Consider the following 19,357-nt stretch of genomic DNA (forward strand, 5'->3'; position numbering starts at 1 on the left):
TGTTTTAAGGACATTACATCAAAGTTGGATCAGCCTGTAGTGTGTTTTTCCACTTTAATTTTGAGGGAGACCCCAAATCCAGACCTCCATGGGTTAATAAATTTGATTTCCATTGATAATTTTTGTGTGATTTTGTCAGCACATTCAACTATGTAAAGAACAAAGTATTTAATAAGAATATTTCATTCATTCAGATCTAGGATGTGTTATTTTAGTGTTACCTTTATTTTTTTTGAGCAGGGTATATAAATGTAAGCATAAAACAAGAACCTCAAACCATAGGCTGTGGTAGGAACAACATCAGGTCTGACCATAATCACACACTGCTGCAGTCAGTGTGCTGTAAATGTTGTTAGCTAAACATGTAAATAGTTGTTGATATGGTGCAGCGCAAACCCTCCTGCTGTCAGTGCTAGTCCCTGATAGGTTGCAATACAGTCTCTCCTGCTGTCAGTGCCAGTCCCTGATAGGTTACAGTGCAGATAAGGGCGGGAAACTGCCCTCCTGTTGGTCGGTGCAGCAGTTGTGGGCGGGGCGGCGGCGCTTGTACATGACTGGCTGACGGCACGCCGTGCATTGGTGTACAGGAAGTCTGCACTTCAGGTGAGTCACACAGCGGGCAAGGTGAGACGTGTCACGTGTGTGGGGAGCGTGATATGGCACCTCAGCACCGCTAGCTGTGTGTCCTGTATGCGCGGGCGTTAGGCAGCAGCAGACCCGTGTTGTGAGCGCTGCTGAGGACACACCATCGCAGCAATGGGTGGCACTGATCCTGGCTCAGCGTGACTCCTGCTCAGAGTCGCAGAGATACCTGCTAGCTGTTGTTGATCGGGCAGGGTGCTCCTGTCACGTCCCAGTTGGAAGACAGCTCGGTTCGAAGAGCCTGGGGGCGATATGTATAATTAAATATGAATGCTGGAAACATATTGCGTTTAGTGTCACTGCATATGTTCGTGATTATTACTATGATCTGTAATGGGTGCAGGGTGTGCGGTGAACACAGGCCCCTTGGTCCGTGGGAAAGCCCCTCATCGCACCCATAAATAAATTCTAATCTATACCATACCTCCAAACTATCCCGATTTTCGAGGGACAGTCCAGATTTTTTTTGGGGGGGTACTGTTCTGCTGTCCTATCCACGGGCCGCAATGTCTAACGGTGGGGGAGGGAGGCAGTTGGGGGGCTCCTGTCACTCGCTGCTCAGAGCAACGGTGAATAAATGCTGTGCGCATGCACATCGCATCTATTCCCGGAGACGAGGGACTGGTGGCATGGTCAGCAGTTCACAGAGCGCTGGCCATGCCCCCATGGTTGATTTTATTTTGGAGTGGGAGAAGGAACCTCCTGACGTATCTAGGGGAGGAGACACGTCACCAGGGGGAGGAGCTACGGGCGAGCAGGGTACCCGAAAAGTACCCTCGCGGGCTCGCTTCGCTCGCCACCTGATTACTAAAGGTAATAGTTGGTGGCGTGGATAGTAGAGGAACTATCCCGCTGGCCTTGCTCCTCAACCTTGTGTTATGACTCCTCCCCCAGACGGGAAAGGTCCCTTAGCCCACTTGATTCTAGCATCTACCATGCCCCCATAGTGATGGGAAATGGGGACTTGGCTCATGATCGCATCATTGCTGCGAAGCCACGCCCCCTTTACTTTGGTCACGCTACACAGCGCCATAATCCCGATTCCTACCTCCTGAAAGTTGGGAGGTATGATATACTTCCCCTTCCAGTGTCAGCACTGTAGAAATCACTGGGAAAAAGGCACGTTGTCATTTTTCCAAAGATCTGCCCAAGCACAGTAAAGGAAGCACTGAGAACATGGAGCCTGGGGACCTGTGCACACCACACTGCATCGGCCTCGGTGGCAGGTTACTCAATAGGCACGTGCCTGGGGCAGCACAGCATGCCATCTCCCAGAGAGCCCTTGTTTTTTTTTTTTTTTTTTTATGTAACACCACTGAGGGGTCTTGGGGAGTGATTTCTGATTGGGAGAGGTTGGGGCTATAATCACAAATGATAATGGAGCGCTTGTTCTTAAAATAAGTGTAAACGCCCATACCTGTAATAAGAATAATAAATTAGTAATATGTTAACAGCTTTTTGAGTGAAAACGTGGTGGAGTACTTTTGTAAGAGTATATTGGGTTCCAATGTATAGTCCAGATCTTAAGGGTATGGGTCATTAGGTCGACAGTCATTAGGTTGACCACTGTTGGTCGACATGAGGGTTTTTTTACTCTTTTTTTTATTTTTATTTTTTTGGTGTCGTTTTCTTCGTTAAGTGACGGGGTACCCCAGTTGGTGCACCATGTCCCCTCGTTTGGCTCGCTTCGGGCAAGTTGCCTCACTCCGCTCCCGCTGCACTTGGCATGGGTTACTATTCCCAATTGTAGTCCACGTGGATCGTAAGGTATGAAAAAGTAAAAAAAAAAAAAAAATGAAACCGCATGTCGACATTTTTCCATGTCGACCTAGTGACCATGTCGACCTAAGTGTTGTTGACCTAATGACCGTATCCCGATCTTGCACACCAATGGAAATGGCAGCGGGTAAGTTGACTAACTTTCCTTACCATTCCCTACCTTATTTTTGTCTCAAAAGCTGCGGTAATGTCCGGCTTGGTTCCCTCTGTGAGCAGCTGCGGCGCACGTTGGCGCTAGGTAATGACGTCACTTCCGCTGCTTCCAGTGCTTTTTGTGAGTCAATGCCCTTTGTCAAGGATAGCGTTAGTGGCTAAGATCTTCCTTTTATTCACAAAAAAACTTTATTGAACATGATTAAAAACAGGAAGTAGGAAACAGGATATTTCTCTGAAGTAGAAATAGATAACTAGAGTATTGAGCGTTTCTGTAGAGTGGATTGGGTGAAAGCCAGATTGGAGAGGGTCAAGTACAACACATAAAGAGTTAAGGTGTAGATAAGCCTCTCAAGAAAAATGAATGCAAAGGGAAGATGAGAGATTGGATGATAGATTGACAGTGAGGTGGGGTTGAGAGAATTTTTTAACGATGCCAGCAGAAAAGAAAGGCTGCAAGGGTGGGTGAGGTTTAGTCAGACATTGGAGGAGAGGTAATGCTGGAGGGGGTGGTATCAAATGGGCAAGTTGAAGGGAGAGAAACAGAGAGGGGAACTTGCATTTCATCCTGAGTGGTTGGGAGAACAGAGAGACAGGGCATGTGCTGGCTGCAGGCGATTACTTTTTTCCTGATAGATTCTGTTTCTCAGGAAAGAGGCTGAGAGGGAGGAAGGAGAATGAAGGTTAAAAGCCACCAGCAATGGAGGATTGAAAGGAATGAGACCCTTGAAGGATTGTTTGGCTAGTGGAAGTACAGGTCTATGGAATAAGAAAGATTTTAAGTAATGAAAGTCAACAAGAGATGAAGACTTACTCCACAGATGTTTGGCAGTACGACAGCATAGCTGAATGAACCTGGTCAGTTTGGTGGCAGGGTCGGAGTGTAGACCAATGGAGGCTGTCTTAGGTAGCTGGGAGGGTTGAGTGAAGAGCAGTGGCAATAGATGAGTTGTAAAGGGTTACACTCTGGTTTGGGCAAACCAGGTTTATAGGGAGAGAGAAAGGATTAAAGTAATTAAGAGAAATTGTTCAGGTTCATCCAGATTACTCTTGAAGAAGAGGATTTGGCAGCAGGGAGTGTATTGAATGAGACGAAGTGGTATTCGTAAAAGCAGCAAAGAGAGTTAGCTAAGTCAGAAATGTTGCAAGATAGGGGGAAGGCAAGGCCGAGTGAGTGATTGATGCTGTGGGTGGGGGAGAATGAGATTATTGTTTTCAACCAGACATAGGGGGATAGTCAATGTGCCACTACGATTGCGGGTGATAAGTCTCACCGCCGGGGACTATTTAATTGGCCCCGATAAGCCGCCGCGTCACGCGGCTTATCAGGGTTTTGGCAGGCGAAGCAAAATGCCTGATAGCCCCATTTTCATCCGAAAACGGGGCTATTTCACCCGAAAACACACAGGTTTCACTGAACCTGTGTGTTTACGGGTGTAAAAGGACTTGTTACCGGCCGAGCTAATTTAAATAGCCCGACCACAGCACCCGAAGAAAAATCGGGGGTTTTTACTCCCGATGTTTCTTCGGGCCAAATTGAATATCCCAGATACTCTGGGTGAATTGGGTCAAAGTGCGCATGTATGACAAATGGTCATGGCCATGATACTTAGGTTGTGGCGGTGTGTCCAGCACTTAAAAGCCTGTTTTATTCTATACTGTCACTTCTGTTATCATTCCACACCACTTCCTATTTCTCCTCTCTCCACTCTATACCTCTTCACCTTCTTCCATCCCTCTTCCACCATTCTAGTTTTTGTAATATATTGATTACCACAGAATCTATAGAGTGACTGGGAAAAGTGTTCTGCTTACATAACTGAGTATATGGCTGTTGTGCCAGCAATGGATTACCCCCAGCTACATACAGAAGAAATTGCTTTGGATCGGAAACTGGTGCCACCCTCAGCAGACTGAATCTGTGCAGTGATCTGGATCCTTAAACTGGATTATATGATGTGGCAGTTCCTAGTCACTAGTAGGTTTGGGATCTTGCCGCTCGGTTAATGCTCAGTACGTTCCCAGCTTACAGTCTCAGAGCAGCCGCATCACATCAGACTCCAGATCTTTCTCTGTAGTGAAGAAATGATTGGCCTTGCTGGAAGAAGCAAACAAGGACAGGTGGCAGTGAGCCCTCCCCATAGGTGTACAGGGAGCTACAACGCCAACAAAAGTGACTTGATAACCTATCAGCAGCTACAGTTTCTGGGTAGCGAGAAAGACACTGCAATAGAGAGGGCATTAATGTGTCAAAAAAGAATCTTAAAAAAAATATAAGTTCTTATCAGATCCAGACTTGGCTGAGATCCTCAGTATGCAACGGGAAGTACTGAGACAATGGCCCTCATTCCGAGTTGTTCGCTAGCTGCTTTCGTTCGCAGTGCAGCGATCAGGCTAAAAATCGGCATTTCTGCGCATGCGGCTCAATGCGCACGCGCGACGTACTTTCACAAAAGCCGATGCAGTTTTAAACAAGGTCTAGCGACGCTTTTCAGTCGCACTGCTGACCGCAGAGTAATTGACAGGAAGTGGGTGTTTCTGGGTGTCAACTGACCGTTTTCAGGGAGTGACTGTAAAAACGCAGGCGTGTCGGATAAAAACGCAGGAGTGGCTGGGGAAACGTAGGCGTGGCTGGGCAAACGCAGGGCGTGTTCGTGACGTCAAAACAGGAACTAAATAGTCTGCAGTGATCGCAAGCTAGGAGTAGGTCTCGAGCTACTCAGAAACTGCACAATCTTTTTTTGTAGCAGCGCTGCAATCCTTTCGTTCGCACTTCTGCTAAGCTAAGATACACTCCCAGAGGGCGGTGGCTTAGCGTTTGCACTGCTGCTAAAAGCAGCTAGCGAGCGAACAACTCGGAATGAGGACCAATAATGGGATTTCAAACCTGGAACTCCAGATCAACCTCTAAAAGACTGATGCAAGACTCCTCCCTGAGAACCACATTGGGTGTCTTAACAGAATAAAGTTTCAATGGTTGGGATAATTCTACACCTGTCACAGAGACTCAAAGCAGAAGGAATATATGACCTAACAAGCACATGTAGACTCAAACTGGAGTATGTGTTCCCCCTTTTCTCCAATTGCAAGAACCTGAAAAAGATTAAAAACCAATGCAGCAGAAGTGATTGCAGTGATTCCAGTTTTACCTCACAGGTCATGGGTCGCAGTAGCAAAAGGAATGTCCGTAGAACAAATGTGGCCTGATCTTCAAATGTACCTTCTGAATCAGGGACCAGTCTTGCAACCAAATCCAGAGAGTCTCTTTTTGGTGTAATGAAGATAATGCAAGAATTATGGAAATGATAAAGTTATCTCAGATAACGTTAATTCATTTTCTCTAACGTCCTAGTGGATGCTGGGGACTCCGAAAGGACCATGGGGAATAGCGGCTCCGCAGGAGACTGGGCACAAAGTAAAAGCTTTAGGACTAGCTGGTGTGCACTGGCTCCTCCCCCTATGACCCTCCTCCAAGCCTCAGTTAAGATTTTGTGCCCGAACGAGAAGGGTGCAATCTAGGTGGCTCTCCTGAGCTGCTTAGAGTAAAAGTTTTTAAATAGGTTTTTTATTTTCAGTGAGACCTGCTGGCAACAGGCTCACTGCATCGAGGGACTAAGGGGAGAAGAAGCGAACTCACCTGCGTGCAGAGTGGATTGGGCTTCTTAGGCTACTGGACATTAGCTCCAGAGGGACGATCACAGGCCCAGCCATGGATGGGTCCCGGAGCCGCGCCGCCGGCCCCCTTACAGATGCTGAAGCAAGAAGAGGTCCATAAATCGGCGGCAGAAGACTTTCCTGTCTTCATAAGGTAGCGCACAGCACTGCAGCTGTGCGCCATTGCTCTCAGCACACTTCACACTTCGGTCACTGAGGGTGCAGGGCGCTGGGGGGGGGGCGCCCTGGGAAGCAATGAATTTACCTTATTTGGCAAAAAATACATCACATATAGCTCCCGGGCTATATGGATGTATTTAACCCCTGCCAGTTTTCCAGAAAAAAGCGGGAGAAGAGCCCGCCGTGAAGGGGGCGGGGCCTATCTCCTCAGCACACAGCGCCATTTTTCCCACACAGCTCCGCTGGTAGGAAGGCTCCCAGAATCTCCCCTGCATCCTGCAACTACAGAAACAGGGTAAAAAAGAGAGGGGGGCACTTATTTGGCAAAATAACAGATATAAGCAGCTATAAGGGATAGACACTTATTGTAAGGTTGTCCCTATACATATATAGCGCTCTGGTGTGTGCTGGCAAACTCTCCCTCTGTCTCCCCAAGGGGCTAAGTGGGTCCTGTCCTCTATCAGAGCATTCCCTGTGTGTGTGCTGGGTGTCGGTACGTGTGTGTCGACATGTATGAGGAGGAAAATGATGTGGAGGCGGAGCAATTGCCTATAATGGTGATGTCACCCCCTAGGGAGTCGACACCTGAATGGATGGCCGTAATTAAGGAATTACGTGACAGTGTCGGCACGTTACAGAAAACTGTTGACGACATGAGACAGCCGGCAGCTCAGTTAGTGCCTGTCCAGGCGTCTCAAACACCGTCAGGGGCTATTAAACGCCCGTTACCTCAGTGGGTCGACACGGACCCAGACACAGACACTGACTCCAGTGTCGACGGTGAAGAAACAAACGTATTTTCCAGTAGGGCCACACGTTACATGATCACGGCAATGAAGGAGGTTTTGCACATCCCTGATACTGCAAGTACCACAAAAAGGGGTATTATGTGGGGTGTGTAGTTTTTCCTGAATCAGATGAATTGAATGAAGTGTGTGATGAAGCGTGGGTTACCCCCGACAAAAAACTGCTAATTTCTAAAAAATTATTGGCACTATATCCCTTCCCACCAGAGGTTAGGGCTCGTTGGGGAACACCCCCTAGGGTGGATAAGGCGCTCACACGCTTATCAAAACAAGTGGCGTTACCGTCTCCAGAAACGGCCGCCCTTAAGGAGCCAGCAGATAGGAGGCTGGAAAATATCCTTAAAAGTATATACACTCATACTGGTGTTATACTGCGACCAGCAATCGCCTCAGCCTGGATGTGCAGTGCTGGGGTGGCTTGGTCGGATTCCCTGACTGAAAATATTGATACCCTGGACAGGGACAATATATTATTGACTATAGAGCATTTAAAGGATGCATTCCTATATATGCGAGATGCACAGAGAGACATTTGCACTCTGGCATCAAGAGTAAGTGCGATGTCCATTTCTGCCAGAAGAGGATTATGGACGCGACAGTGGTCAGGGGATGCGGATTCCAAACGGCATATGGAAGTATTGCCGTATAAAGGGGAGGAGTTATTTGGGGGCGGTCTATCGGACCTGGTGGCCACGGCAACGGCTGGGAAATCCACCTTTTTACCCCAAGTCACCTCGCAGCAGAAAAAGATACCGTCTTTTCAGGCTCAGTCCTTTCGTCCCCATAAGGGCAAGCGGGCAAAAGGCCACTCATATCTGCCCCGGGGCAGAGGAAGGGGAAAAAGACTGCAACAGACAGCTTCTTCCCACGAACAGAAGCCCTCCCCCGCTTCTGCCAAGTCCTCAGCATGACGCTGGGGCCTTACAAGCGGACTCAGGCACGGTGGGGGCCCGTCTCAAGAATTTCAGCGCGCAGTGGGCTCACTCGCAAGTGGACCCCTGGATCCTGCAGGTAGTATCTCAGGGGTACAAATTGGAATTCGAGACGTCTCCCCCTCGCCGGTTCCTGAAGTCTGCTTTACCAACGTCTACCCCCGACAGGGAGGCGGTATTGGAAGCCATTCACAAGCTGTATTCCCAACAAGTGATAATCAAGGTACCCCTCCTACAACAGGGAAAGGGGTATTACTCCACGCTGTTTGTGGTACCGAAGCCGGACGGCTCGGTGAGACCCATTTTAAATCTGAAAGCCTTGAACACTTACATAAAAAGGTTCAAGTTCAAGATGGAGTCACTCAGAGCAGTGATAGCAAACCTGGAAGAAGGGGACTACATGGTGTCTCTGGACATCAAGGATGCTTACCTCCATGTCCCAATTTGCCCTTCTCACCAAGGGTACCTCAGGTTTGTGGTACAGAACTGTCACTATCAGTTTCAGACGCTGCCGTTTGGATTGTCCACGGCACCCCGGGTCTTTACCAAGGTAATGGCCGAAATGATGATTCTTCTTCGAAGAAAAGACGTCTTAATTATCCCTTGCTTGGACGATCTCCTGATAAGGGCACGGTCCAGAGAACAGTTAGAGGTCGGAGTAGCACTATCTCAAATAGTACTACGACAGCACGGATGGATTCTAAATATTCCAAAATCGCACGTCTGCTGTTCCTAGGGATGATTCTGGACACAGTACAGAAAAAGGTGTTTCTCCCGGAAGAGAAAGCCAGGGAGTTATCCGACCTAGTCAGGAAACTCCTAAGACCAGGCCAGGTGTCAGTGCATCAGTGCACAAGGGTCCTGGGAAAGATGGTGGCTTCTTACGAAGCGATTCCATTCGGCAGATTCCACGCAAGAACTTTTCAGTTGGATCTGCTAGACAAATGGTCCGGATCGCATCTTCAAATGCATCAGCGGATAACCCTGTCTCCAAGGACAAGGGTGTCTCTCCTGTGGTGGTTACAGAGTGCTCATCTCCTAGAGGGCCGCAGATTCGGCATTCAGGATTGGGTCCTGGTGACCACGGATGCCAGCCTAAGAGGCTGGGGAGCAGTCACACAGGGAAAAAATTTCCAGGGCTTGTGGTCAAGCATGGAAACGTCACTTCACATAAATATCCTGGAACTAAGGGCCATTTACAATGCCCTAAGTCAGGCAAGGCCTCCGCTTCAGGGTCAGCCAGTATTGATCCAGTCGGACAACATCACGGCAGTCGCCCACGTAAACAGACAGGGCGGCACAAGAAGCAGGAGGGCAATGACGGAAGTGGCAAGGATTCTTCGCTGGGCGGAAAATCATGTGATAGCACTGTCAGCAGTGTTCATTCCGGGAGTGGACAACTGGGAAGCAGACTTCCTCAGCAGACACGATCTTCACCCGGGGGAGTGGGGACTTCACCCAGAAGTCTTCCACATGATTGTAAACCGTTGGGAAAAACCAAAGGTGGACATGATGGCGTCTCGCCTCAACAAAAAACTGGACAGATATTGCTCCAGGTCAAGGGACCCTCAGGCAATAGCTGTGGACGCTCTGGTAACACCGTGGGTGTACCGGTCAGTGTATGTGTTCCCTCCTCTTCCTCTCATACCAAAAGTACTGAGAATCATAAGAAGGAGAGGAGTAAAGACTATACTCGTGGCTCCGGATTGGCCAAGAAGGACTTGGTACCCGGAAATTCAAGAGATGCTCACGGAAGACCCGTGGCCTCTACCTCTAAGACAGGACCTGCTCCAGCAGGGACCATGTCTGTTCCAAGACTTACCGCGGCTGCGTTTGACGGCATGGCGGTTGAACGCCGGATCCTGAAGGAAAAAGGCATTCCGGATGAAGTCATCCCTACCCTGATCAAAGCCAGGAAGGATGTAACCGTACAACATTATCACCGTATTTGGCGTAAATATGTTGCGTGGTGCGAGGCCAGGAAGGCCCCTACGGAGGAATTTCAACTGGGTCGATTCCTGCATTTCCTGCAAACAGGACTGTCTATGGGCCTCAAATTAGGGTCCATTAAGGTTCAAATTTCGGCCTTGTCGATATTCTTCCAAAAAGAACTAGCTTCTGTTCCTGAAGTTCAGACGTTTGTCAAGGGAGTACTGCATATACAGCCTCCTTTTGTGCCTCCAGTGGCACCTTGGGATCTCAATGTAGTGTTGGGATTCCTAAAATCACATTGGTTTGAACCACTCACCACTGTGGACTTGAAATATCTCACATGGAAAGTGGTAATGCTGTTAGCCCTGGCTTCAGCCAGGCGTGTATCAGAATTGGCGGCTTTATCCTATAAAAGCCCTTACCTAATTTTTCATACGGACAGGGCAGAATTGAGGACTCGTCCTCAATTTCTCCCTAAGGTGGTTTCAGCATTTCACTTAAACCAACCTATTGTGGTGCCTGCGGCTACTAGGGACTTGGAGGATTCCAAGTTGCTGGACGTAGTCAGGGCCCTGAAAATATGTTTCCAGGACGGCTGGAGTCAGAAAATCTGACTCGCTGTTTATCCTGTATGCACCCAACAAGCTGGGTGCTCCTGCTTCTAAGCAGACGATTGCTCGTTGGATTTGTAGTACAATTCAGCTTGCACATTCTGTGGCAGGCCTGCCACAGCCAAAATCTGTAAAAGCCCATTCCACACGGAAAGTGGGCTCATCTTGGGTGGCTGCCCGAGGGGTCTCGGCTTTACAACTTTGCCGAGCAGCTACTTGGTCAGGGGCAAACACGTTTGCTAAATTCTACAAATTTGATACCCTGGCTGAGGAGGACCTGGAGTTCTCTCATTCGGTGCTGCAGAGTCATCCGCACTCTCCCGCCCGTTTGGGAGCTTTGGTATAATCCCCATGGTCCTTTCGGAGTCCCCAGCATCCACTAGGACGTTAGAGAAAATAAGAATTTACTTACCGATAATTCTATTTCTCATAGTCCGTAGTGGATGCTGGGCGCCCATCCCAAGTGCGGATTGTCTGCATTACTTGTACATAGTTATTGTTACAAAAATCGGGTTATTGTTGTTGTGAGCCATCTTTTCAGAGGCTCCTTCTGTTATCATGCTGTTAACTGGGTTCAGATCACAGGTTGTACGGTGTGATTGGTGTGGCTGGTATGAGTCTTACCCGGGATTCAAAATCCTTCCTTATTGTGTACGCTCGTCCGGGCACAGTATCCTAACTGAGGCTTGGAGGAGGGTCATAGGGGGAGGAGCCAGTGCACACCAGCTAGTCCTAAAGCTTTTACTTTGTGCCCAGTCTCCTGCGGAGCCGCTATTCCCCATGGTCCTTTCGGAGTCCCCAGCATCCACTACGGACTATGAGAAATAGAATTATCGGTAAGTAAATTCTTATTATTACAAGTGATAGTGTTTCTTGAAAGCTATGCTACAGTTTGACACATGAAAAGTATTACTATATTGGTGCAAACCAAATTGAAAAATATACAGAACTACTTACCAGCTGTCAAAATGACGGAACAACATCAGAACAATGTCAGCACCAGTGGCTATGCACATCTGAACGGAGCAACACTGGAATTGCTCAGTTGGGTGACAAAACACTTGAATTCCCCCCATACAGGTGAGGAGCAGCGTTAGCCTTGTGTAATATAGGATACCTCTGGACTTTATTCAGGACGTTTTACAAAAAACTTTTGCCCTCAGTACATTGAAGCTACAGATTTCAGCACTAAGTATACTATTTAAAGATTGTTTAATCAAGCGATTCTTTAAGCAGCCAAAATTCGACCTTTCATAAAATCTGTGGGTTTTTTGGATCTCGGGCCTGATTCAGAAATGTACTGTACTCAAACATCTCTGGTGGAATGTGGACTGTGCATGTGCAGGACTCATTCTGTGCATGTACAGAATGGGTCCTGCATGACTGCACACATGGCCCCCTAAGGCAGGGGTGGGCAGCGTTGGCCAACACTTCCGAGAATGGTGGCGTGTTGTCCCTGTTTTCTGGCAGGGCTAAGGCCAGAGTCTGTGTCTTCGGACACAGATTTCCTGGACTTGGCTGAGCAGTTCCAGGTGTCATTCTGAGTAAGCTGCGGCTTAGATGACTGATGCTGCCAACATACCGAGCAATGGTCGCAATGGTGATCCAATGCAGCCAAGTTTTAGATGTCTGGACCTGATATTTTTACGTCTTTAATTGTTTTTATCTTTTTATTTTATTTTAAAGAATTACAGTTGTTTGCCACTCTTGTTTTGAGCCAAAAATCTTACGTCTAAGAGTTTGGTTACACATGTGGCTGCTAACACCTGAAAAAATAGAAATATAGGTTGAATGGCTTCTAATGGGCCAGCACTTGTGGTGAATTCAATGAAATAATAATAAGCCTGCTATTGTCATTTTTATATAATCTAATCTAAATAAATAACCATTAAAACTCCATACATGTGTATAATAGCATACATCACAGACCTTCAATATTTAGTAAAATGCCTACAGGTTAGATGTATCCTATTATATAATCTGCTATATACTGTCAGTCCATAAACCACTGGTATATACAGTGCATCCAGAAAGTATTCACAGTGCTTCACTTTTTCCACATTTTGTTATGTTACAGCCTTATTCCAAAAGGGACTACATTCATTTTTGTCCTCAAAATTCTACATACAATGCTCCATAATGACAATGTGAAAAAAGTTTTTTTGAGATTTTTGCTAATTTATTAAAATCAGTAAGAAATCACATGTACATAAGTATTCACAGCCTTTGTCATGAAGCTCAAAATTGAGCTCGGGTGCATCCTGTTTCTACTGATCCTCCTTGAGATGGTCCTACGGCTTAATTGGAGTCCACCTGTGGTAAATTCAGTTGATTGGACATGATTTGGAAAGGCACACACCTGTCTATATAAGGTCCCACACTTGACAGTGCATGTCTGAGCACAAACCAAGTCAAAGGATCTGTCTGTAGACCTCCGAGACAGGTTTGTCTCGAGGCACAAATCTGGGGAACTGTACAGAAAAATATCTGCTGCTTTGAAGGTACTAATGAGCACAGTGGCCTCTATTATCCGTAAATGGAAGAAGTTCGGAACCACCAGGACTTTTCCTAGAGCTTGCCAGCCGTTTAAACTGAGCGATCAGGGGAGAAGGGCCCTAGTCAGGGAGGTGACCAAGAACCCGATGGTCACTCTGTCAGAGCTACAGCATTCTCTGTGGAGAGAGGAGAACCTTCCAGAAGGACAACCATCACTGCAGCAATCCACCAATCAGGCCTGTATGGTAGAGTGGCCAGACCGAATCCACTCCTTAGCAAAAAGCACATGGCAGCCCGCCTGTAGTTTGCCAAAATGCACCTGAAGGACTCTCAGACCATGATGAACAAAATTCTCTGGTCTGATGAGACAAAGATTGAACTCTTTGGTGTGAATACCAGGCATCATGTTTGGAGGAAACCAGGCACCGCTCATCAAAAGGCCAATACCATCCCTACATGGAAGCATGGGGGTGGCAGCATCATGCTGTGGGGATCTTTTTCAGGTGCAGGAACTGGGAGACTAGTCAGGATAGAGGAAAAGATTAATGCAGCAATGTACAGTGACATCCTGGATGAACACCTGCTACAGAGCGCTCTTGACCTCAGACTGGGGCAACGGTTCATCTTTTAACAGGACAACGATCCAAAGCATGCAACCAAGATATCAAAGGAGTGGGTTCAGGACAACTCTGTGAATGTCCTTGAGTGCCCAGCCAGAGCCCAGACTTGAATCCAATTGAACATCTCTGGAGAGATCTGAAAATGGCTGTGCACCGACGCTTCACATCCAACCTGATGGAGCTTGAGAGGTCCTGCAAAGAGGAATAGGCAAAACTTTCCAAATATAGGTGTGCCAAGCTTGTGGCATCACATTTAAAAAGACTTGAGGCTGTAATTGCCGCCAAAAGTGCATCAACAAAGTATTGAGCAAAGGCTGTGAATACTAATGTACATGTGATTTCTTAATTTTATTTTTAATAAATTTGCAAAAATCTCAAAAACACTTTTTTCATGTTGTCATTATGGGGTATTGTGTGTAGAATTTTGAGGGAAAAATGAATTTATTCCATTTTGGAATAAGACTGTAACATAACAAAATGTGGAAAAAGTGAAGTGCTGTGAATACTTTCCGGATGCACTGTACAGTAACTCTCAGTAAAAACTTCACTGATGTTCAAACACATTCCTTATGCACTTATTAGAGTGTGAGTGTTAGAGCAGTCCCAGCCTCGGTCCTCAGGGCACACTAACAGTGCAGGTTTTAGTGATATCCAGGCTTCAGCACAGATGGTTAAATCAAAATAACCAAGGTACTAATTAAGTTGCCTGTGTTTAAGCCTGGATATCAGTAAAACCTGGACTGGTAGTGTGCCTTGAGGACCGAGGTTAGGAATGCCTGTGCTAGAGGAACGTCAGGATCTTTACCAGCTATAGGAATCAAAGTTCTATGGTATTATGAGCTTATCATTAGCAAATTAATACTTACAAAATCTCAAGGCTACATGAAAACCCGTCCACGATTGTTAGTGTGCCAAAAAGTATTTGTTAATAAATTTTGGGTTGTGGCTGCTACGTACTCAGAAAAGGAGTGAGATGTGTAGACAAACTGTCAGTAGGTACCAAGCTATAAATAATAGTCCCATACTGGTAATAACTTCCAACAGTATTCTGATAAAAGGGGCAACTTTAGTTGTTCTGGTGCGTTTCATCGCCTATTGGCATTTTTATCAGAGAACCAACTTAAGGCTTAGGGGTTAATTCAATTAGGTACGAGTCTGTCTGAAGTTTGTTTCATGAAACTTGCAGACTTTTCACAAATGCATGCACCCGAGAAAGGTGGTAATCTGGGGACGGGGCTAGGGTTAGGCTGCAGGGAGGGGGGTGGTTAGGTTTAGGCACCACTGGTGAGAGTTAGGCTGTGTTGGGGCGTGGGGTGTTAGGTTTAGGCTGCGGAAAGGGAGGGTTAGGGGGCCACTGGGGGAAGGTAAATTTACTTACCTTTTCCCTGCCAAGATTCTCACTGTTGGGATTCCGCGGTCGATATTCTGACCGCCAGCATTTTGAACCCAACCCTTTAAAAGGTCTCAAATGCTGCTAAATCTCTCATGGTACATTCTGCCCAGATAGCATGGTTGGACCTATCTCTTAAATTGGATACTGTTTCCCTACCTCCCTCTGGCTTTACTTTAAAGGGCTTAGCTTGTCTAATCCTGGACCTAAGGTTTGACACATGAGTATCTCACGGAATTATATCCCTTCGTGAGTTTACTATAAATGGATCTTTACTTTAATTTGCCCAAATTCAATCTCAATACGCCTTACCCCATAGGGAATTTGACAAATATTTACAGCTGAGACATTGGGTGATGGAAGTTACACAACCCCCTTATAGCCTATACCCTCTACCTAAACTAATTCAAGGATTATTAAATAAGCGGGATAGTAGAGGGGGGCATATCCAGATGGTATAACCTTATTGTTACCTCCCGCCCTTTACAGATGTTCCCCTTTCAGGTGAAATTGGAGGTAGATTTAGGGAGCACAGTCCTGGAGGAGGATTGGAAATTCGTCTTTCAGTGCTTTCGAGTATCTAGATGTATGTCCCATGTGGAATTGTTCTATTAACTCCTGCACTGTCTCTATTTCACCATTGCCTGCTTACACGCAATGAAGCATTCTACCTCTAATTTGTGTTGGCGCAATTGTGGCGGGTACAGTATTTCATATCTTCTGGGACTGCTCTGCACTTGTTGGTCTCTGGAATTTTGTGTTTGCCCTTATTGCTAAAGTCCTGGGCGTTTCTGTTACCCCTTACTGTCCATTCTCCATGTGTACCACGGTGATCTCTCACCTAGTAATCACTATACGATGGGCCAGATACTCATTTCGACTAAATTATTGATTGCTCGCCATTGGCGCACACCTACTGTCCTGACCATAGTAGCTGTTGAAAACGTGGTACACTCCCATTATGTATTTGAGATAGCCGGGGTTGTATATTGAACACAAATTTGTGTAATCTGACCAAATGCGCCTGATAGCTGCCTATTAGACAAATTGGTGTAGTAGCTTCAACCCAAACCACTAAAAACCACAAATGAAACACAATATCACCGCTTTGTCCTTCGGCGCTGGAAATAAAAGTTATGCCACTTTCAAGGCTCCACCTCCTTTGGTATTTTTCCAAGTGGTAATTTTCTTCTAGAGCTTCTTAATGCACTCAAAAATAGGAGAAAAAAGATCTCATAGTGTATCACACCTTCAGATGAGTCACGTATCAAGAACAATAATGCAGCCCCCTACCAGAAATGGTGGTCTACTTATTATGTAGACAATATCGCATTCACTGGAGAGGCTTAAGCCAGATAGGATCACATTCCTCCCTCCAATTCACTTTCAATATTTTTCGGTGTATATGTAGGATAAAGGAAAAACTTCTAATAGTGTAATATATTCTTTTTAATAAGTCTCATTAAAATGCACAATAAAATGGACCCTCACCCGGTCATATGGTCTACCAACAAAAAGTAGACAACAGCGCATGGATAATTACAGTGTAACAGGCATCCCTGGATCCCCACTGTATCGTCCACCCGGGAAAGAGCTTCACCAAACAGTCCTTCCCAACGCGTTTCGATACACAAGTATCTTCCTCAAGGCATGAGGAGCAAATGCCTTAGACTGCTATTTAAACCCAAGTCTCTCCAATTAACAGTAAAGCCTATTTTCCTTTATCCTACATATGCAATGAAATGTATTGAAAGTGAATTGGAGGGAGGAATGTGATCCTATCTGGCTTAAGCCGCTCCAGGGGTTGTATAGTGTTTTCCGACCTCAAGCCCGCTACTGCATTGGCTTCCTTGGAGCAACTATAGGAGTTTTAGAGCTCCCGATTTAAGTGACGTGTCGTTCTCCCTAGCCTCAGTGACCTCTTAAACCTGTGATTCACACTACTTTCAACGTCCCGGAGCCGATCCTATCAGTTACATTTATGTACTGTGATTGTTTGATATGTTGATATGTACAGCTGGTCTTTGCTTCACTGTTTTGTGGATTATTGTACTCTGCATAGCTCTATTTCACATTATGTGTATCCCCTTTCCCTCCGCTTTCCCTTATTTTCCTTCTGTACCCCTTTCCCTTTTTCGGTTTAAATGCAAATATTCAATAAAAATTTCATATGGCTGATGGCTGATTTGTGGGGTGTTTTTTTTTTTTAAAGTAAAAAGCTTGCAAATGTTGTTTAATTACAAAGGAATTAAACTAAAAATGAAAAAAAAAAAAATAGAGAAAATGTGCTTTTGGTGTAATTTGCTGCAATTTTAAAGTAAAAAAAAAAAATGTAAATGACCAAAAGCAATTATTTTTGGTTGAAATGCTTTCAGTAAATTTGGGATGCATAAGCTAATGAAAAAGTAGATTGTGGGGTAATTGGGGGGTGTCCATTTTCTGTGAAAATGGCAACTCCGCAGCTTGCACAAGGCATCTAGCACCTAATTGGATTGACCCCTTAACCACTTAACTGATGATTTTTTGCCCCACGAAACCGCTCAGAAGTTTCTTCTTATTTTTATATTTAGTACTTATTAAAGTTAAAAATGTTTTAATACATACATTTATATATATATATATATATATATATATATATATATATATATATGTGGCAAAAGATTGAAGAAGCAGGGAGCGCCAATAGTGCATTAAAAGAGTACAATGGTTTTTATTTTTAAAAATCCAGATCGGTCACAAGTAAAAAACCCGTACCATAAAAGGCGGTCAAACCACCGCTTGTATAACCAGCATAAGATTTTACCCCACTGTGCAAAGCAGTATTCTCGGTTTCAAATCCACAACGTCAGACCACGCCCATACGCGTTTCGTCATTCGACTTCGTCAGTAGGCTTGGTCTTTATTAATCACAGCACTCACAATCACTTTAGCGGCCGACAATGGATGTCTCTCCCTCCGCTCCCTTCAGCGTTTGAAGCGTTAGGTCAAACGCTGAAGGGAGCGGAGGGAGAGACATCCATTGTCGGCCGCTAAAGTGATTGTGAGTGCTGTGATTAATAAAGACCAAGCCTACTGACGAAGTCGAATGACGAAACACGTATGGGCGTGGTCTGACGTTGTGGATTTGAAACCGAGAATACTGCTTTGCACAGTGGGGTAAAATCTTATGCTGGTTATACAAGCGGTGGTTTGACCGCCTTTTATGGTACGGGTTTTTTACTTGTGACCGATCTGGATTTTTAAAAATAAAAACCATTGTACTCTTTTAATGCACTATTGGCGCTCCCTGCTTCTTCAATCTTTTGCCAGGACTATCACCCGTTCGGGATCGGGTAACATTGGGGAGGCGACAGCTGGAAGTTCCAGAAGTGCACACTGACAAATCTTCCTTTCCAAACGATATTGGCTGTCAGCGAATTTGAGGAACATTGCTTCTTGTTCAATTCTGTGGACATTTTAGTTCTACGGGACTTTTTATTTGTGTTTATATATATATATATATAAAAAGTTCATTACCGTTGTTGTTTGCGCTCATACTATCTGTTCATATATATATATATATATATATATATATATATATATATATATATATATATATATATACACTGCTCAAAAAAATAAAGGGAACACTTAAACAACACAATGTAACTCTAAGTCAATCACACTTCTGTGAAATCAAACTGTCCACTTAGGAAGCAACACTGATTGACAATTTCACATGCTGTTGTGCAAATGGAATAGACAACAGGTGGAAATTATAGGCAATTAGCAAGACACTCCCAATAAAGGAGTTGTTCTGCAGGTGGTGACCACAGACCACTTCTCAGCTCCTATGCTTTCTGGCTGATGTTTTGGTCACTTTTGAAAGCTGGCGGTGCTTTCACTCTAGTGGTAGCATGAGACGGAGTCTACAACCCACACAAGTGGCTCAGGTAGTGCAGCTCATCCAGGATGGCACATCAATGCGAGCTGTGGCAAGAAGGTTTGCTGTGTCTGTCAGCGTAGTGTCAAGAGCATGGAGCCGCTACCAGGAGACAGGCCAGTACATCAGAAGACGTGGAGGAGGCCGTAGGAGGGCAACAACCCAGCACCAGGACCGCTACCTCCGCCTTTGTGCAAGGAGGAACAGGAGGAGCACTGCCAGAGCCCTGCAAAATGACCT

The 19,357-nt window shown here is 45.7% G+C and overlaps 1 protein-coding gene across 4 annotated transcripts in view; it reads left to right on the top strand.

Moving 5' to 3' along the window:
* Positions 1–497: 497 nt before the first annotated feature.
* The window catches only part of ISOC2 (isochorismatase domain containing 2), a 105,683-nt gene continuing 86,823 nt past the window's right edge, over positions 498–19,357 (top strand). The window contains exons 1-2 of one of the 4 annotated variants that reach the window (XM_063942675.1): positions 529–603; positions 2,601–2,695. In XM_063942675.1, the coding sequence (XP_063798745.1) occupies positions 2,663–2,695 (33 nt within the window). In that variant the 5' untranslated portion in view covers positions 529–603; positions 2,601–2,662. Of the gene's footprint in view, positions 604–2,600; positions 2,696–19,357 lie in introns of all 4 variants that reach the window. The other 3 variants (XM_063942677.1, XM_063942676.1, XM_063942678.1) reach the window with 3 other exon arrangements.

The sequence above is a fragment of the Pseudophryne corroboree genome, chromosome 10 (assembly GCF_028390025.1).
Source record: "Pseudophryne corroboree isolate aPseCor3 chromosome 10, aPseCor3.hap2, whole genome shotgun sequence".
In the NCBI taxonomy this organism is placed as follows: domain Eukaryota; kingdom Metazoa; phylum Chordata; class Amphibia; order Anura; family Myobatrachidae; genus Pseudophryne; species Pseudophryne corroboree.